The sequence below is a fragment of the Aethalodelphis obliquidens genome, unplaced genomic scaffold, assembly GCF_003676395.1.
Source record: "Aethalodelphis obliquidens isolate GAN/ISIS:26980383/991018 unplaced genomic scaffold, ASM367639v1 scaffold15, whole genome shotgun sequence".
Taxonomy (NCBI): Eukaryota; Metazoa; Chordata; class Mammalia; order Artiodactyla; family Delphinidae; genus Aethalodelphis; species Aethalodelphis obliquidens.
In genome coordinates, this window is record NW_020837959.1 from 614,646 (window position 1) to 630,429 (window position 15,784).

General features: G+C 55.0%; 1 protein-coding gene across 2 annotated transcripts; it reads right to left on the reverse strand.

Annotated features, from left to right (window-relative positions):
* Positions 1 to 1,058: 1,058 nt before the first annotated feature.
* On the reverse strand, positions 1,059 to 15,689 carry LAMP1 (lysosome associated membrane protein 1). 2 transcript variants are annotated; one of them, XM_027115778.1, is made up of 9 exons: positions 15,521 to 15,689; positions 9,443 to 9,561; positions 7,381 to 7,597; positions 7,110 to 7,268; positions 3,651 to 3,835; positions 2,988 to 3,110; positions 2,393 to 2,459; positions 2,145 to 2,315; positions 1,059 to 1,940 (listed from the first exon to the last, which is right to left on the reverse strand). In XM_027115778.1, the coding sequence occupies exons 1-9, from the start codon at positions 15,570 to 15,572 to the stop codon at positions 1,801 to 1,803; spliced, it is 1,233 nt and encodes a 410-aa protein (XP_026971579.1). In that variant the 5' UTR covers positions 15,573 to 15,689; the 3' UTR covers positions 1,059 to 1,800. The 2 variants fall into 2 exon arrangements, with proteins under 2 accessions (XP_026971579.1, XP_026971578.1); XM_027115777.1 differs by having other exon boundaries at positions 9,443 to 9,564; positions 15,521 to 15,688.
* Between the last annotated feature and the right edge of the window lie 95 nt (positions 15,690 to 15,784).

Genomic DNA, 15,784 nt, shown 5'->3' on the forward strand with positions numbered 1-15,784 from the left:
GTGACTTTTGCATCAGTGTCACTGGTGCCAGTACTTACCGTCCTTCCTGCAGGAGAGCAGTGGCCTCCAGGGGAGGTTTGTGCACGTGAGACCTCACTGTAGAAGGTAAGTTTTTCAAATGATTTTGTAAAATTATCGTGTTACGTGAAGAATAAACCAGATGCACGTGTGTAAGATTTAAGGCCTGCAGGTCAGATCTGGGCTGCGTCATCCCGGACCCCTGGAGGGAGAAGATGCCCCCAGCGAAACCCCTCCGCTCAGGGCTGGAGGCCCTGGACCTCCACCCTGGCCCCGCCTCCCTCCCTCTGCGGCCTCCTCCTCTGGCTGAGAAACCCACAGCCCGGGCAGGCTGTCCTGCACAGGACACATGGGGACAGGTGGGCTTTTCCTGGAAGGAACCACGCCACGGGTTCCCCTCCGTGGGAGCTCACCAGCAGCACTGCTAGGGCCTGGGGCGCGTCACTGCCCGGGGCTCCACGAAGGCAGACGCACCACCTCCACATGGGCTGGGTTTAACTTAACGTGTTCCTACTGTGTGTGATGCTACAAATCCCACCACGCCTGCCAAGACGTGACCCTGCAGGACGGGCCAGCTGCTGGTCTCTCCGGGCTCAGGCCTGTACCACCCACACCGCAGAAAAGCGGAGATGGACATGTGGGATGATGACGCAGCTCACACCACTTGCGGCTGGGCTGCTGCTGGGCGGCCGCGTCCTACCCCACCTCAGCGTCCCTCACGGGCCCTGCTCCGCTGAGCCTGGTCTCAAGGGACGGCTGCACAGTACAGGCCGCACAGGGCCACCCGCAGGCAGGCTGCACTCGGCCTCAGCAAGGCCTGTGGGTCCTCCGAGGGCACGGGTCTCTTCTAACTGGGGCCCCAGCTCCCCCTCGGTGGCCGCTGACCCGGGGAACAGGTAAGGGCCTATCTCCCATGGGGTGATAAGTCCCCTGAGCCACTGAAGGCTGGCCTTTCCTCAAGTTGCCCCCCAGGCACACCCTGCCCACCGCACGCCCATCACGACCTCTCGCCGGGAGCTGACAAAAGCATGAGGCCCAGACAGACAAACAAAGAGACATTTTATTAGCATCGTTACGGCAACGCGTCCCAGGAGGGGACGGTCCTCAGCACACAGCCCACCGAGCTGCAAGCGATGAATCAGAGTGAAACGATTACTGTACACAGTGCAGACAGAGGATCACCCCAACCTCCAACAGAAGACGGAAAATCACTTCACAAGAACGTAAACGCCCCCTTTTCTGTCTTAAGTGCCAGCTCTCAGTGGCAGCGCGTGGGAAGCCCCGGACCCGGCGCCGCGAGCCCTGGCGCTCCTTACGCCTGCCCTGCGATCCTCGTTCCTACTCATCTCTTCGCGTCAGGCTCCCAGCCACCAGCCTTCCTCAAAGCATTAAGACCAGAGACTCCCTTTGTAAGGCTTACGTCTGAATAAAGAGTGAAGACACCAAACACCGGACTCTTAAAAAGCCGAATGACAGCGGAGCCAGTGCCCATTTAGAAAAGCTCTCTTACCCCCCACCCCCCTTAGAGTCCTACTTTGGTAAATATTAACGTTTAACCAGTCAGCAAAATATTTAACCCAGTTAGCAAAATTAACACCGTCATTTCCATAGTTACTCTTTTGTGCATAGTAAATGTGGCCGGATGAGCTTCACACTGGACGAAGCAGATTTGAAAACCAGTTTGCAAGGAAGGGTGCCCCCTTGGCAGCAACCTAAGCCCAGGGAAGGGCCCGAGGCTGCGCAGCTGCTGCTGGCCCGCGGCGGGCGCGGGTGGCTGGCCGGCTAGATGGTCTGGTAGCCGGCGTGGCTCCTCTTCCGGCCAATGAGGTAGGCGATGAGGACGACGAGAACCAGCGCTGCCAGGGCACCGCCCACGGCCACGGGGACCAGCATGCTGCGCGCGTCCCGCTGGCACTCCTCCACTGTGGAGACACACGGCCCAGCTGCCCACACGCTCCCGCGCGGAAGGCTCTCACCAGCCCTCTGTTCAAAGGGCGGCGTGAGCACACCCGCAGGCGGGCTGGAGCGCGCAGAGGCCAGGTGGCGCGGGCAGCGGAACTGGCGCTAACATCTCAGACTTGAAAGGGGTCCCCCAGCCGTCAGCTACCACGCCCTCGCCTACTCACCAGGCCCAAACCTGTCCCCGTCCACGTGGAACGCCTGGACCCACACTCTGAATATGTTGAGGAAGAACGCCTCGGTGACCTGCACGCGCTCCTCGGCGTTGCACTTGTAGGAGTTCCCGGCGGCGGCCTGCAGCGCCCTCAGCGAGCTGTTGGTGGCCCAGAAGGTGGGCTCTGCAAAGGCAGCAGGGGTGAGTGCCTTGGGGCACCTGCACAGGCATGCCGGCTGGGGGGGGGGTGTGTGGTCTTACCTCTGGCATCGGGCAGAGTCATATTAAGCTGGACTCCCTGCAGGAAAACCCGGCTGGAACTTGCATTCTAGGGAGAAGGCGACAATCACACGGTCACCGTCAGGCCCGGGGAGGTGGGGGGGCCGGTGATAAAGGTGGCCTCCCACGCCCGTAGCTTCAGAAGGAAACTGCAGCGCGCCCAGCCCATAAAAGGCAGCCTGTCGTCTCGGGAACATGAATCCTGATCAGCTCCTTACAGACCTTGTTACAGAATCAGACTCTGATAAGATGCGGACTGAAGGAGCTACGTTCCAGAAAAGTCAACATCTAACTTCCTAGGAAAGTTGAACTTCATCAGGAGAAACCTAGCAGTTCACCTGCAGAGTGTACCACAAACACCCACCAGGGGCTCTTACTCCTTTGCTAACTGCACACGCAGCCCTTCCCAGGCAGGCATGAAGAGCAGAGGACGCAGAGACGCTGCCCCCAGGACAGGCGGAGGACAGCACCTGAGGCCCCGGGTCGCCCCTGCCCCGTCTGCGGGATAAGCGCAAGGCGTCTGCTGACAGACGCGGGTGGGGCCGAGGATCCAGGAGGCAGGCCGGGGGGCCCTCACCATCGCAAACTGCAGCACCAGGAGCAGGTTCCCGCTGTGGAGCTCCAGGGTCACCAGCTGGGCTGCGCAGCTCCCCCCGAAGGTGGTCTTGTTGGGGTCGATGTTGAACTCTCTGGTCACCGTCTAGTTAGAAGAGCCAAGAGGTCGGCTTCCCCTCCCCCGGGCCTGCGCTCCTGAGGGGACACAGGCAGCCCCGAAGCAGCGGCTTCAAAGCCACGTTCACGTGAACCAAACCCAGAAGAAAACATGGCAAGTTCCCACGGGCAGAGTGTGGATGCCAGACGGTCCTCCTGGTACTTCCGGCTGCTTTCACGTCCCCGCAGCAGCAGGTGGCCCGTCTCCATCCCCAGACTCTCACCCTCGGAGAAACGTCATCTCAAGGGAAGAGTAGAAAGACAACCCAAGTGTCTGAGCAGTAAAGCGTCCAAGAAAATCCCACCACCTCCCAGGCCAGCACACCCGTCCTGTGGTGGCAACACACTTGAGGCTTTGGGGCCGCACAACAGCCTGGGTTGGGAGACTCAACCCTGCCATTGCACATGCAGTGGCCCAGGTGGGACGGGGGTCCAGCTGAGCAGCTCAGGACACGCAGCACCCGCGACCCACCCCGGGACGCCCGGTCCGCAAGGCTTAGGGCGGGGAGAAGGGCTCCGGCCGGCCTACCGTGTTGCCCCTTGTCCTGTAGGTGATGTTCAGCTGCAGTCCCATGCTGGCCAGCAGGCAGGTCCCGTTGGTGCCACTCACGTTGTACTTGGACACCGAGGGGCTCTCGGGTGCCGGAGTGGGCGAGGGCCGGGGTGGTGCCGTCGGGGTGGGCGGCGAGGGCCCGTCTTGCTCGCAGTGCGTCTCTGTGGGGACGGTGGGGTGAGTCGTGCCGCCGCCTCAGGACCTCCCGGAACCCTGGACCCCAAGCCCACCCTGGGCCCCAGCTGACGTTCTCAAGGGGCCCCGCCCCACAGAACACAACCTCCAGGCCTCCAGGCAGACGCGGGCTAACTAACGCTGCTCTGGAACCCTGGACGGGAGCAGGTCACCTCAGCGACGCTCGACCTGGTCCCTCGTCCGCAAGGACACCCTCCCTTGCAGGACAAACCTTCCCCCCGTAAGGTCAGAACAAAACCTCAACTCCATCCCGTGCTTTGGGGACCCAGGCCACTTGCAACGGCAACAATTCACATATATGTTCTCCGAGCTCCTGTGCCAGGCGCTGGGCTGGAAATGGTCCCAGAGACAGCAGCAGAGCGGCCCCAAGTGCCTGGCCTCCGCGGGGACGGACACTGGACACACACACCATCGCCAGCCCGGACCATCAGCGTGGTGCCCCCAGGAGAATTGACAGCGGCCCCGGGAAGGACGGGCACCAGACGGCCCTACTGGTCAAGGATGGAGCCGAGTCTCCGTGCCCGGGGGCAGCCAACTGCTGTGGGCGCTCACCCGGGGCGGGCGGAGGGCCCAGCGAGGGGGTGAGTGGGAGCCCAGTGGCAAGAGACACAATCAGGAGATGGGGGTGGCCCCGGCCGCACAGGTCCGACAGGGGAGGGCACAGGGCGCCCCCAGAGGACACACTGAGGGTGTGCACACGACCCCGTCCCTCAGAATCTGACCCACCATGACTGCTTACGACAAAAAATGTATATTCAAAGTCAAAGCTGACTGAGGCAAAAGCTGAAAAGTAACTGTACGTGTTCCACAGGGGCTGACGGGCCAGACACGCCTTCTCTGAAGGTTAGCGAACGTCCCGAACCCCAGGGCATCCGGCACCCCCAACCCAGGCTCTTCCTTTTTTTTTTTTTTTTTTTTTTGTTGCGGAGCACAGGCTCCGGACGCACAGGCTCAGCGGCCATGGCTCACGGGCCCAGCCGCTCCGCGGCATGTGGGATCCTCCCGGACCGGGGCACGAACACGTGTCCCCTGCATCGGCAGGCGGACTCTCAACCACTGCGCCACCAGGGAAGCCCAAGGCTCTTCCTTTTACCACCTTGTTTCCGTGGACAGTGGGCAAGCTTAGCACTAACGGTCATACACGATCTCCATCCAACTCTGACCCTTCCCACCGGTCTCCTAGGCCAAGCCACGGAAGCCCGCCCAAACCTCCAGGGTGGGAGCCGCTCGGGAAGCGGCTGGAACCCGTCCACCAGCAGAAGCTCAAGTCCAGCTTGCACTCCTTTCCAGCTGCGGACTCCACGTCCACCCCAGAGGACCGGGACACGGGTAACTCAGCCCACCCTGAGGGTCACCTTGCCCCGCCGGCCTTCACACAACTTGTAGAGGAAAGTGCATTATTCTAGAGAAGAAAGAGGGCAAAAAAGGGAAACAAAACCCAAGCTCTGGGAGGTGGGCTCAGCTGGGTGAGCACCCCCGAGATGCCTGGCCCCAGGGGCCCCGGCTGGCACTGCTGCCTCCCTCCTGGAGCTAAGCTGCAGGTAGACGTTGGGACACCGGTGCTTTTAAAAGCAGTTTTATCAGTTACTTATCAATTGTCACAGGACACAAATGACTAAATGCACAAACCACGTTAAGACAAACGAAGAGAACAGGCCAGTCTCCAAGTCCTTGTCTACCCGACCACTGAGCCATTGTAACGTGTGACCTGCTGTCTCCACGAAGCTCTTACTAACCGCCAGTCAGAAAACCTCAGGAGTTTAGAATGTGTGTGGGTGACAGCCCTCTCCCTTCTACCTGTTAACCAGCCTGACGCCTACGGCAGATACCAAAGTCCCTCCCACAGAGGGCTCACAACCTGAGAGGATCACTTGGGGACGTGCGTGCTCCCCCGGGAAGGCCTCTGGGAGGCGGGGAGCCCAGGGGTGGTGGCAGGGGAGGAGGGGGAGGGGCGGGGCTGTGCGCCCTCCCAGTGCCCTTCTCACAGCTCTCAGAAGCTCGTGTACCCTGAAGGCCCCTGCTGGTCTCCCGGCAGCTGCAGATACTCAGATAAACCTGCACGTTGCACTGACGAAGTTTCAAGTGGAAAGAGACGTTCTAGCACGGCCCGCACCTGAGCTAGACTGGGAGTGAGACTCAAGGTTCCCAAGGAATGAAACCGTTAGTAAGGCCAAGCTGGGCAGGAGGTGAGACGTGATAAACTTCACTGAAAAGCAATTTCTGTTTTGAACTTCTAACTCTCTCAGAAGAGCTGACAAGAATCCACACATCAAACATGAAAGACGGGAAGATGAATACACATCAATCCTGTGGCGGGCCCGGGGCTGGCACCCGATCCTGCCGGACACGGGGGCTGCAGCGCCCGTCCCAACCTGGCTCTGCCGTGTCAGAGTGAGAGAGCAGCCACAGGAACGGGTGAGCGGGTGGTCACGGCTGTGTCCCAATAAAATGTCGCTTATGATCAGCAAAACTTAATTTTACATCATTTTCATGTGTTGTGAAACGTTATTTTTTAACGTTAATCTATAAGCAAAAACACCATTTTTAGTTGTTGGCTGTACAGAGCCCAGAGGCCCTTGCCCAAGCCCAGGGCTGCAGCTGGCCGCACGGAGGGCCGTGGGGTCAGCAGGCACCCCAGCTGCTTCCGAGCCACCAGGGAAGGCCGCGGGGCAAGGCTTAAACACAGAGAACGACAGTGGGGACACCTCCCCCCCCCGCTAAGGAAATGACAGTGAGCTGCCGGGCAGGATATGGGGAACCGCAGTCAGAAAACGACACCCTCTATCACAGACTCCGGCCGGCACCCAGAGGAGCACTCGGCAGGAGCTTCCTGCGAGTCCTCACACCCTCCGCAGACAGGTGAGCATCCTCACTTCGCAGGTGAGGAAACAAGTGGTCGACTACCTCACCCGAGACCACTGGGTCTGGTGGGTGCACCCCTGAAAGGCCCCCCTGGTCGCTCCCACCCCTGCCCCAGGCCTGCCCAAGCTGGACTGAGGTTAGGTGAGGTCTCTGTGTAGAGACAGCGGCTTGAGCTGAAGGAGAGCCTACAACCCTGACCCCATTAGCTCTGTAACAAGGGAAGAGAGAGGGTTTGAACTGCTTTGCCCCTTTAGCCTGTTTTAGTCCACCCTCACCGAAAGGGGTAACCTTCTCTGAAGACCGAGGGGCAGGGGCAGCTCTCCGAGGACGCGCAGGGCTCCCCGGGCACCCAGGGGGCTGGGCCGGGGCGGTCCTCACCCTCCCTGCTGAAGCTGCCGTTGGAGAGGTAGGCCTGAATGGTGGCGTCGCGCAGCGTGACGGTCACGTTGCGCAGGCTGATCTGCTTGCCGCTCACACACCTGTACTTTTTATTTATGTCTGCCTTGATGTCGGTTACGGATTCCACAGTCTTGGTTTCTACACGAAAAAAAAAATCGATCTTTAACTCCTGGAAGTGCTTAGAAGCAATTTTAGATACTCCCCCGACCCAGTTTTTTCCACCCCATAATTGGTCCATATTGGTTCTTACCCTTGGAGCTCGAATCGGGGAAAATCCCTGTATCTGACAAGTTATAAACAAAACGCATCAGCTGGACACTGTAACGTGTTGCATTTCTTGTGAAATTGAGGGTCAGCGTATGGCCTCTTCCAAAAGCAATCACGAGACTGGAGTCAGAAGCATCTCCTTTGCCACAAGAGCTGCTATTTAATACTTCTGCACTGGCCGGCAGCTCAAAGGTCACGCTCTGGAACAAACATGATGACAGTGGAACACAATTAGGGTGCAGGTTACTAAAGGGGTTCAGAAACACCAAAGATCTGACACATGCCCCGACCCCAGCTCCATCTCAGATGTCACTATTAATGCATTCATTTTCAATAAAAACAAAAAACATGAAAGTCAATATTACATGTCAAGTAATAGACCAGAAAGTAACTCAAGTGCAAGGCAAGGATGACCTAATTATTCACTAATTTAAAACTGTTCTTCATTAATATGATTTTCATTAACAAGAGAAGTAAAACTACAGTTATCTCAGTAAAGTGAAATAATTCACGCTGGGCTTCAGGATGAGCTGATACTTTTATCTGAAAAAGGCCAGTACCTCATGTTTGCCACAGAAAAGTGTATTTAAAGAATATGTCTCTCTAAACAAAGAGAAGAGGGAGTTTACTGCAGAATTGTCTGAATTAACTATTATAAGCAAAACAAACAACTACAAAACCACCAAAGCTCATCTCGATGTACCGGACTGGGTGAAGGACCCGTGGGAAGCTGTCCTAGCACTGTCCTGATGAACAGACCACGCCTGTGACAAAGACACACTGTGTGAAGTGGGAAGGCACATTACAGCAAACGCATGTTCCCATTTGTGTACGCGATTAGTATATAATGAAACGATGTTTTAAAAAATCCAAACAAAAAGAAGTGAAGAAGAAATTAGAATAAAAGGTGCCTAGGGGACTTCCCTGGTGGTCCAGTGGTTAAAGACTTCGCCTTCCAATGCAGGGAGTGTGGGTTCGATCCCTGGTTGGGAAGCTAAGATCCCACATGCCTTGTGGCCAAGAAACCAAAACATAAAACAGAAGCAATATTTTAACGAATCCAATAAAGACTTCAAAAATGGTCCACGTTAAAAAAATAATTAAAAAAAAATTTAAAAATAAATAAAAGGTGTTTGGACAAATCTTTACAATTGGAGACATTTCCGTGGAATGAAGTTTTCCCTGCTTTCTCCTGTTCCGATAGAGACCACATTTATATCAAGACAGGGCCAATGAACTGAGGAGGCCAGGCAGCCGGCATGTCCAGAAGCTCTGAAGAAGCCACTCATCCTCCCAGCGGCCCTGGGCCCCCACTGCCCTCCAAGTGCCGGAAAACAGATATGGTGCCTTGGATGTGGAGACGGGTAAGGAAAAACACTGCTTCAACAAAGCACTGAAAACAAAATATAAGAGTATGTTTACAAGAACAAATGTTAAATGGAAAGAGAAAGTGAGAAGTCCACTAACAGGTAATTCACGGAGGAAGACTTAACAAAGAAATGCTGTTTATTTGCTAGGGATCTGGTAAATGCAAAAGGCTTTCTCATCCTGCAGAGGCGCAAAGCTGTTCTAACAAAACCGAAAGGGACATTCTAATCCAACTAGTACAGTGGCACTGCACCTCGAGCACCTGTGTACATACGATTCTTGGAGTGTAAGTTTACCTAAAGCAGATTCAACAGATCAAAAAAGCTATATTCACAGAGCTGTACACCAGGCATAAAAAGAACATAAGAAAACTTAGTTACAGGGGATGGGTTAGTAAATTAGCGTGATTAACAGGATGAAGTACTACGTTGTGATTACAAAAGATAATCAAGAAGAAAACTGGAAAAATGCTCACAATAAAACAGTGAGCATGAAATGGTTCGTATAATATGACTGCACCCTCAGTATATGAAACGCATAGACTATTACAGGCACTAAGAGCATGTGAGACACAGCACTGTATAACATACAAGAAACACACACACGTGTAAGACTGTCAAGGCAGGTTAAATGATCACACACACAAGCAAGGCATGAAGGGCCCTGGTGTTTCCTACCTTAGAACCGTTCTGGGTGTCATAGCTGGTCAGGAAGGCAGCAGAGAAGTCGGCCATGATACAAGCTGTCCCGTTGCCATCTTTCACCACAAACACAGCTGATGCACCATGCACGAGGCCTGCTAACTCCAGGAAAGACAGAAATGACCAAACACCTTTTAGAAAATTTTGGTTGTCTATAGCTGCGGCAATACAGTTGTTATTAGGAAAGCTACTTAAATCGCTGAAGAACTAGACACACAGGTCCCGCAGGTGGGGCTCAGCTGGGCTTCTGTCCCTCCTGGAGACTGGTCTGAAAATGTTCTCTCTAAACCCATCCCATCAGTTTGCCAACCTGTCATTAGCTCTTCAATGCTTTTCTTCAAAATACGTACCGGGAAGTCACAGGTCAATTTCTGAGTCACCCCGGGCCCAGGCTGCCCACGCTCGTTCCTCAGAGGATCTTGGGGACGTGGGGTGGAGTCCTGAGGGCAGGACTCAACATAAACTAAATGCTGACCTTCTACAGAAACCCCGTGGACCCAAATCGCTACTTAATAAGAGTCGGCTCTGCTCTTGCCTCTCGTGGACTGGTGACGTGGCAAGAAAAGCCGCAGACCCAAAGATCAGAGCTCTTTGCCCGTATCCAGAAGGTCCTCAAAATACAGTAATTCTACTGGACCTGGACTTGGCTGTGTGACCTTAGGACACCACTACGCCTCTGTAGGTATAGCCGCCAAGTGCCTGAGGGAAGGGGCGGAAGGCAGCTGTCACAGGTCCCCCAGCCTGGGAGTGGCCACCACTCTGAGCTAGTTCTCAGGGCCAGGGCCACAGCCCGAAACCCCGAGCAGGCAGCTTAGCAGCAAATGCACTCCGATCTGAGTCAGAGAAGGTTAAGTGACAGCCACACACCTTAGCACAGGGTTCTTCACAGACAGCAGGCGTCCTGACCACCCTGAAGCCAAGCAGCCACCCACCAGCACCGGCACCGCCACACTCCCCGGAACACACCTCCTGGTTCTGCAGCTAAGACCCCTGCACGCCCTTCGTCAAGCAGCGGCACCTCTGGCTATGACGGCTCTAAGGGTACGTGTGACCCAGGCAGCAGGCTCCGAGGCAGCCAACTAGCTTTCATTCTCAAGTCCCTGTCGCTGACGTGGTGAAATGACTCCAGTGAACCCAGTTCACTTCACCCTTGGGACCGTCACCAAATAAAACCTTCAGAGCAACTACTACTTAAGCCTAAAGCAAACAGCATAGACAGAAACCCTGCATACCCTCCTGTAAGCCTCAGGTAAAGGAAATACCAAAATCTGTGTTCATAAAGAAAAACTGCTACAAACGAAGCAAACTAGGGCAGACAAGAAAAATGCTGTCTGTTGTGCTTCGCAGCAAATTTTAACCTCCGCCCACCCCCCGAATACTGCGGCAAGATTCCACTAAAGTCATTTCCAATGAATGAACGTTCCTTTTAAAAACCTAGAGAAGGGGCTTCCCTGGTGGCGCAGTGGTTGAGAGTCCGCCTGCCAATGCAGGGGACACGGGTTCGTGCCCCGGTCCGGGAAGATCCCACGTGCCGCGGAGCGGCTGGGCCTGTGAGCCATGGCCGCTGAGCCTGCGCGTCCGGAGCCTGTGCTCCGCAACGGGAGAGGCCACAACGGTGAGAGGTCTGCGTACCGCTAAAAAAAAAAAAAAACCTAGAGAAAATCCCACAACTCATTTTTGACACAGTGAAGTATTTTTTCTTTATTAATTAATTAATTAATTTTTATTTTTTTGGCTGCGTTGGGTCTTCGTTGCTGCGCGCAGGCTTTCTCTAGTTGCGGCGAGCGGGGGCTACTCTTGGTTGTGGTGCGCGGGCTTCTCATCACGGTGGCTTCTCTTGTTGCGGAGCACAGGCTCTAGGCGTGCGGGTTTCAGTAGTTGCGGCTCATGGGCTCAGTAGTTGTGGCGCATGGGCTTAGTTGCTCCGCGGCACGTGGGATCTTCCCAGACCAGGGCTCGAACCTGTGTCCCCTGCACTGGCAGGGGGATTCTTAACCACTGCGCCACCAGGGAAGCCCTACAGTGAAGGTTTTTAAAGACATGTCTCTGAGAGCGATGGAGTAAGTACACAAGAGCTATAAAGATGCCAGCCAGGCAAACGCAGGTTCAGCAGCAGAAGCAAAAGCCTGGGCGCTGAGGCCAGAGAAACACCGGACAACGACCAGCTCACAGTGCACATGGGCGCCCCCAGGCCTGAGCTGCCCTCAACGGCTCGGGCGCTGGAGCCACAGGCTGTCACAAGTGCCACAGCACAGCAGGTCAGGTAGCCACCTCCCACAAGGGCCCGCACAGGCCAGCTCCTACCAAGCCACCCTCCTATAAAATAGGTCCCTAAGTCACCAAAAAACGTTCTACTGACTCAAAGCACTTAACTAGAAAACACTTCATAAATAACTTTTCAGTCAATTTTTTCATTTAGTAAACATGCTGAAGGTCTGAGCTTTCAAAGGACAACAAACTAGTATTACTAAAACAAACTTAAAATAAGCATCAAGGACTTATCTGGCGGTCCAGTGGTTAGGACTCTGCGCTTCCACTGCAGGGGGCGCAGGTTCAATCCCTAGTCGGGGAACCAAGATCCCACATGCCGAAAGGCATGGCCAAAAAACCCCCAGAAACACAAAACAAACAGCATCGGCAGCACTAGAGGCCCCCAAATTTTCCACTATTAAAACAAGAAACCAGAGCCAATTTTGGTCACGAGAAAAACGTCTACAAGAGCGTTACAGCAAAAAACGGTAAGAGAAACACGCATGCTAAGAGTCAGAAATTAGTGTTTAACTCTATAAAAGACAACCCCCATCTCAAATTAGCTAGGATATGTGCAGTAATTTGAGGGGTGTCCCTCCTGAAAGCCAGAACCCGCACCACCGGGAGCTGCTCCCCTTCGGCACGGGCGCCAGACTCACGCCAACCTCTCTCCAGGGGTCCCGCAGAGGAACGAGTGGCTTATTCCTTCAAAACACTCCCACCTGGAGACACTCCAGTCTCTAAAACAGGTGCAGCTGTGGGAGCACGCCCGCCTGCGATGAGCGCTCTCAGTCTCCGACAGACTCCATCACTGACTGACTGTGACCCCGGGCCCAGAGGGAGCACCACGCCCCTCGGTTTAGGACCTGTGAGCCGGAAATGAGCGCCAAGGGAGCCAAAGCAAGGGGAGCGCTGGGCACAAGGCCTCAGCCTGCTTTCAGCGTTGGCTGTTGCTGTTGACGCGTTCAGTGCCGCACGGCCCTCATCTGTTGTTGAATCCCTGGCGCCCGACACAAACCGTCAACTAAGCGTTCCATTTAACGAGCACCTGTAGCGCACCTTGCAGGTAACTATAAACTATGGTGACAACTTTAACAGGCGGGCACTGTGACGATTTCCTTTCACAGATGTGGAGTCCAAAGCACAAACTTAACTGCTGTGCTCGAGGTCACACAGCTAGTGATGGTGCAGAGCCAGATCTGGAACTGGGTCTGCTGACGCACAGCACGTGCCCGCCGAGCTTGCCATGGGCCGGCGGCACAGCGAGGTCCACGCCTGAACCACACTTTCTCTCCAGCACTTGGTAAGCAAGTGAATATGCTTCAAATTACGACACACTCACTTGCATATGAGAGAAGCTGCCACCTAGAGGAACAAGTCAATACGTTCCTTGCTAAACTGTTTAGGAGAAACCACTTTCTAATTTCTCTGGGCTCGATTTCCTTGAAGCCAGGATTTTTATTCTTCTTAACCAGTGATACATAATCACCTGTAAAAATGTAAAGGAAAAAAAGAAAGACCAAGGCTCCACCCCAGACACGGAGTCCCAGACTCTAGAGACCAGAATGTGCATTTCTGAACAGCTCATGTGCATATTCAGTTAGGGACCACTGCACATCTCTTCCTGTACGTGCTGAGCACTGACTGTATGTGAGGCTCGAGGAAGACACAGGTGTGAAAATAATCACAACACAGCAGAACCAATGCTCCAGCAGAAGCATGTGCTGTACACGCACATAGTCAAGTCTTCCGGACGCAGAGAGGAGAAAGGACTAATACAGCCTGGGATGGATCTAACAATATAAATTCAAAATTATGGACCCAAAACATCTGACCTCAAATCTAGTGAAAAATTAGGTCGCCAACCTGGGCAACTGGCAAACTCCCACAAGCGAGGGTAACATTAATCGGTATACAACATTTTTTCAAACTTCCTAAGCAATAGTTCTTCATTTGGAAAGGGGAAGGAGGTCATCCCGGTGACAGCAACAGTCAAGAGCTCCGTTATGCAATATACTTAATCACATGTATCAAGAAGTTTCAGTTCACACTTGTCTATGCTTTCTACCAAGTATTAAAACACAAAGGAAACTTTACTTTCTAATTATCAAAGCAGGATGAATTTGTGACTCAGAAGTTTGAAATATTTTTAGAAAAGATGCTTTTTGGTGAAATTGTGCATTAAAATAGACATTTTAAACAGACCTAAATACAGGCTCTTAACAGAACTTTTTAAAAGTTGGATTTTTAACTGAACATAAAACTTAAAAGATATGATGGAATGGACATTAAAAAGCTAATTATGGGAACTCCCTGGCGGTCCAGTGGTTAGGACTCCGCACTTTCACTGCTGGGGGCCCAGGTTCAATCCCTGATCGGGGAACTAAGATCCTGCAAGCCTCGTGGCATGGCCATAAAAAAAAAGAGAAAAAGCTAATTGCATGCTTACTCCAAGCTATCAATGTAGAGAAGTATGGATTCTCTTCATTCAGGTGAGTTTTTAAAACATGAAACAAAATGTGACAGTTCTAATGCACGCGAGCTCTTCTAATAAAGAACAATGAGCCGCGCTGACACGACAAGGCTTGTCCCAGCAGGCCCTCTCAAAACTCATGACACCTGCGGGGGAGAGCAAGGCTCCGGGGCTGCGGCTGGGATAAGAGCACCCCCCCGCGCGGGTCCTGGAGCTCTAAGAACTCATTTTACGCAACAGGCAAAACAAAATCCTGAAACCAAAATTCATTCTGTCACAATAAAAGAACTTCAGAGTAGGTATTTTGAGAATTCTCGGCAGGTACTTGGGAGACTGCTTCTGTGTCTGCTGAACTCAAGGGAGCGCCCACCAGTGAGCTCCGGTACCTCTTTTCAGTTCCTGGCACTTTAATCTTCCCGTATCATGGGGACCAGGTGAGAAAGTGCCGCAGAGGGAGCTCCCAGTAGCCACAAAAATCAAACCACGCAGTGACTCTTGTTTAAGTCAGCACAATCCCTTTCTCCTTAGGACAGATAAATGACAGCAAAATTCCTCAATGGATAAAACACCGGCGCCCACGGGCAGCTCCCGAGTTCCGTGGGCCCAGCGCGCGCGCGCGCGCGCGCACACACACACACACACAGAGGCAGCGCTCCTGACTCACTAGAAATGGAGACGACCCTTGGGAGGCCAGGCCTAGCCCCCCCCCGCCTTCTGTCCACTGTGGGCTCCCCGAAACTCTCAAGGGCAACTTTAAGTCATTATAACGTAATTAAAATTCACAAGGACATAAACACACGCGTCAGCGCTCTGTGCCATGCTGCTGGGGGCGAAGGTTAAAAGCCCGAAGGACGAACTCTCAAGGCCGGGGTCGCCGCCCGCCTTATTCTCCTGCGCGGACATCCGCGTCGGGCGCAAGCGGAGTCCCATGCGGTCCCGCGTCTCCGGCTGCAGCCGCACGCAGCCCTCCGGGGCCACCCGTGCCCCCAAATAAGGGCGCGAACCACGCCGCTCAGAAACCACCAAGTCACTGACGACTGACCCCACAACCCGAGGGCTGGGACCCGAGGGCCGCGCCGGGCCCTCCGTCCGTCGTCCACTTCTGGGCACCTGGACCGACCCCTCCCCCCGCAGCCGCCTCGGCCGGTGCGGGACGACTCGCCAGGAGTCCCCGAGCCCGGCCCGACCCCAGCCCCGCAGCTCCCGGCCCCCGAGCAGCCCCCCGCCCCTCACGCCGCCCCACATCCCTCTGGGCCCGCGCAAGGCCGCACACCTGCCCGACCCCTCACCCCGCAGCCCCTGAGCCCTCAGCCCCCAGCCCGGCCTCTCACCGAACAGCAGCAGGAGCAGCGGCCATCGCCGGGAGCCGCCGGGGGCCGCCATGGGCGCGAGCGGGAGCCGGGCGGGGTCGTGGGCGGTTGGGCCGGGGCGGGCGGGTCGGGGTCTGACCCAGCCGGCGTGATGGTAGCTGGTCCCGGTGTTGCGCCCGCTGCACGAAACAAACCCCGCGAGCGGCGGCGCCTTGTCACGTGATGCCGCGCCGCGCCGCGCCCCGCCCCGTTCCCCACCCCGTCCCGTCACGTGACCACCGTGCA

What these genes read in the sequence shown, in the direction of transcription:
- LAMP1 (XM_027115777.1), bottom strand. Translation starts at nt 15,572, where the DNA reads ATGGCGGCCCCCGGCGGCTCCCGGCGATGGCCGCTGCTCCTGCTGCTG. An exon ending in TGGTGCTGCAGTTTGCGATG is followed by an intron (nt 2,460 to 2,987) that starts GTGAGGGCCCCC and finishes CCTTCTCCCTAG; the next exon opens with AATGCAAGTTCCAGCCGGGT. An exon ending in CGGGGACAGGTTTGGGCCTG is followed by an intron (nt 1,941 to 2,144) that starts GTGAGTAGGCGA and finishes GTGTCTCCACAG; the next exon opens with TGGAGGAGTGCCAGCGGGAC.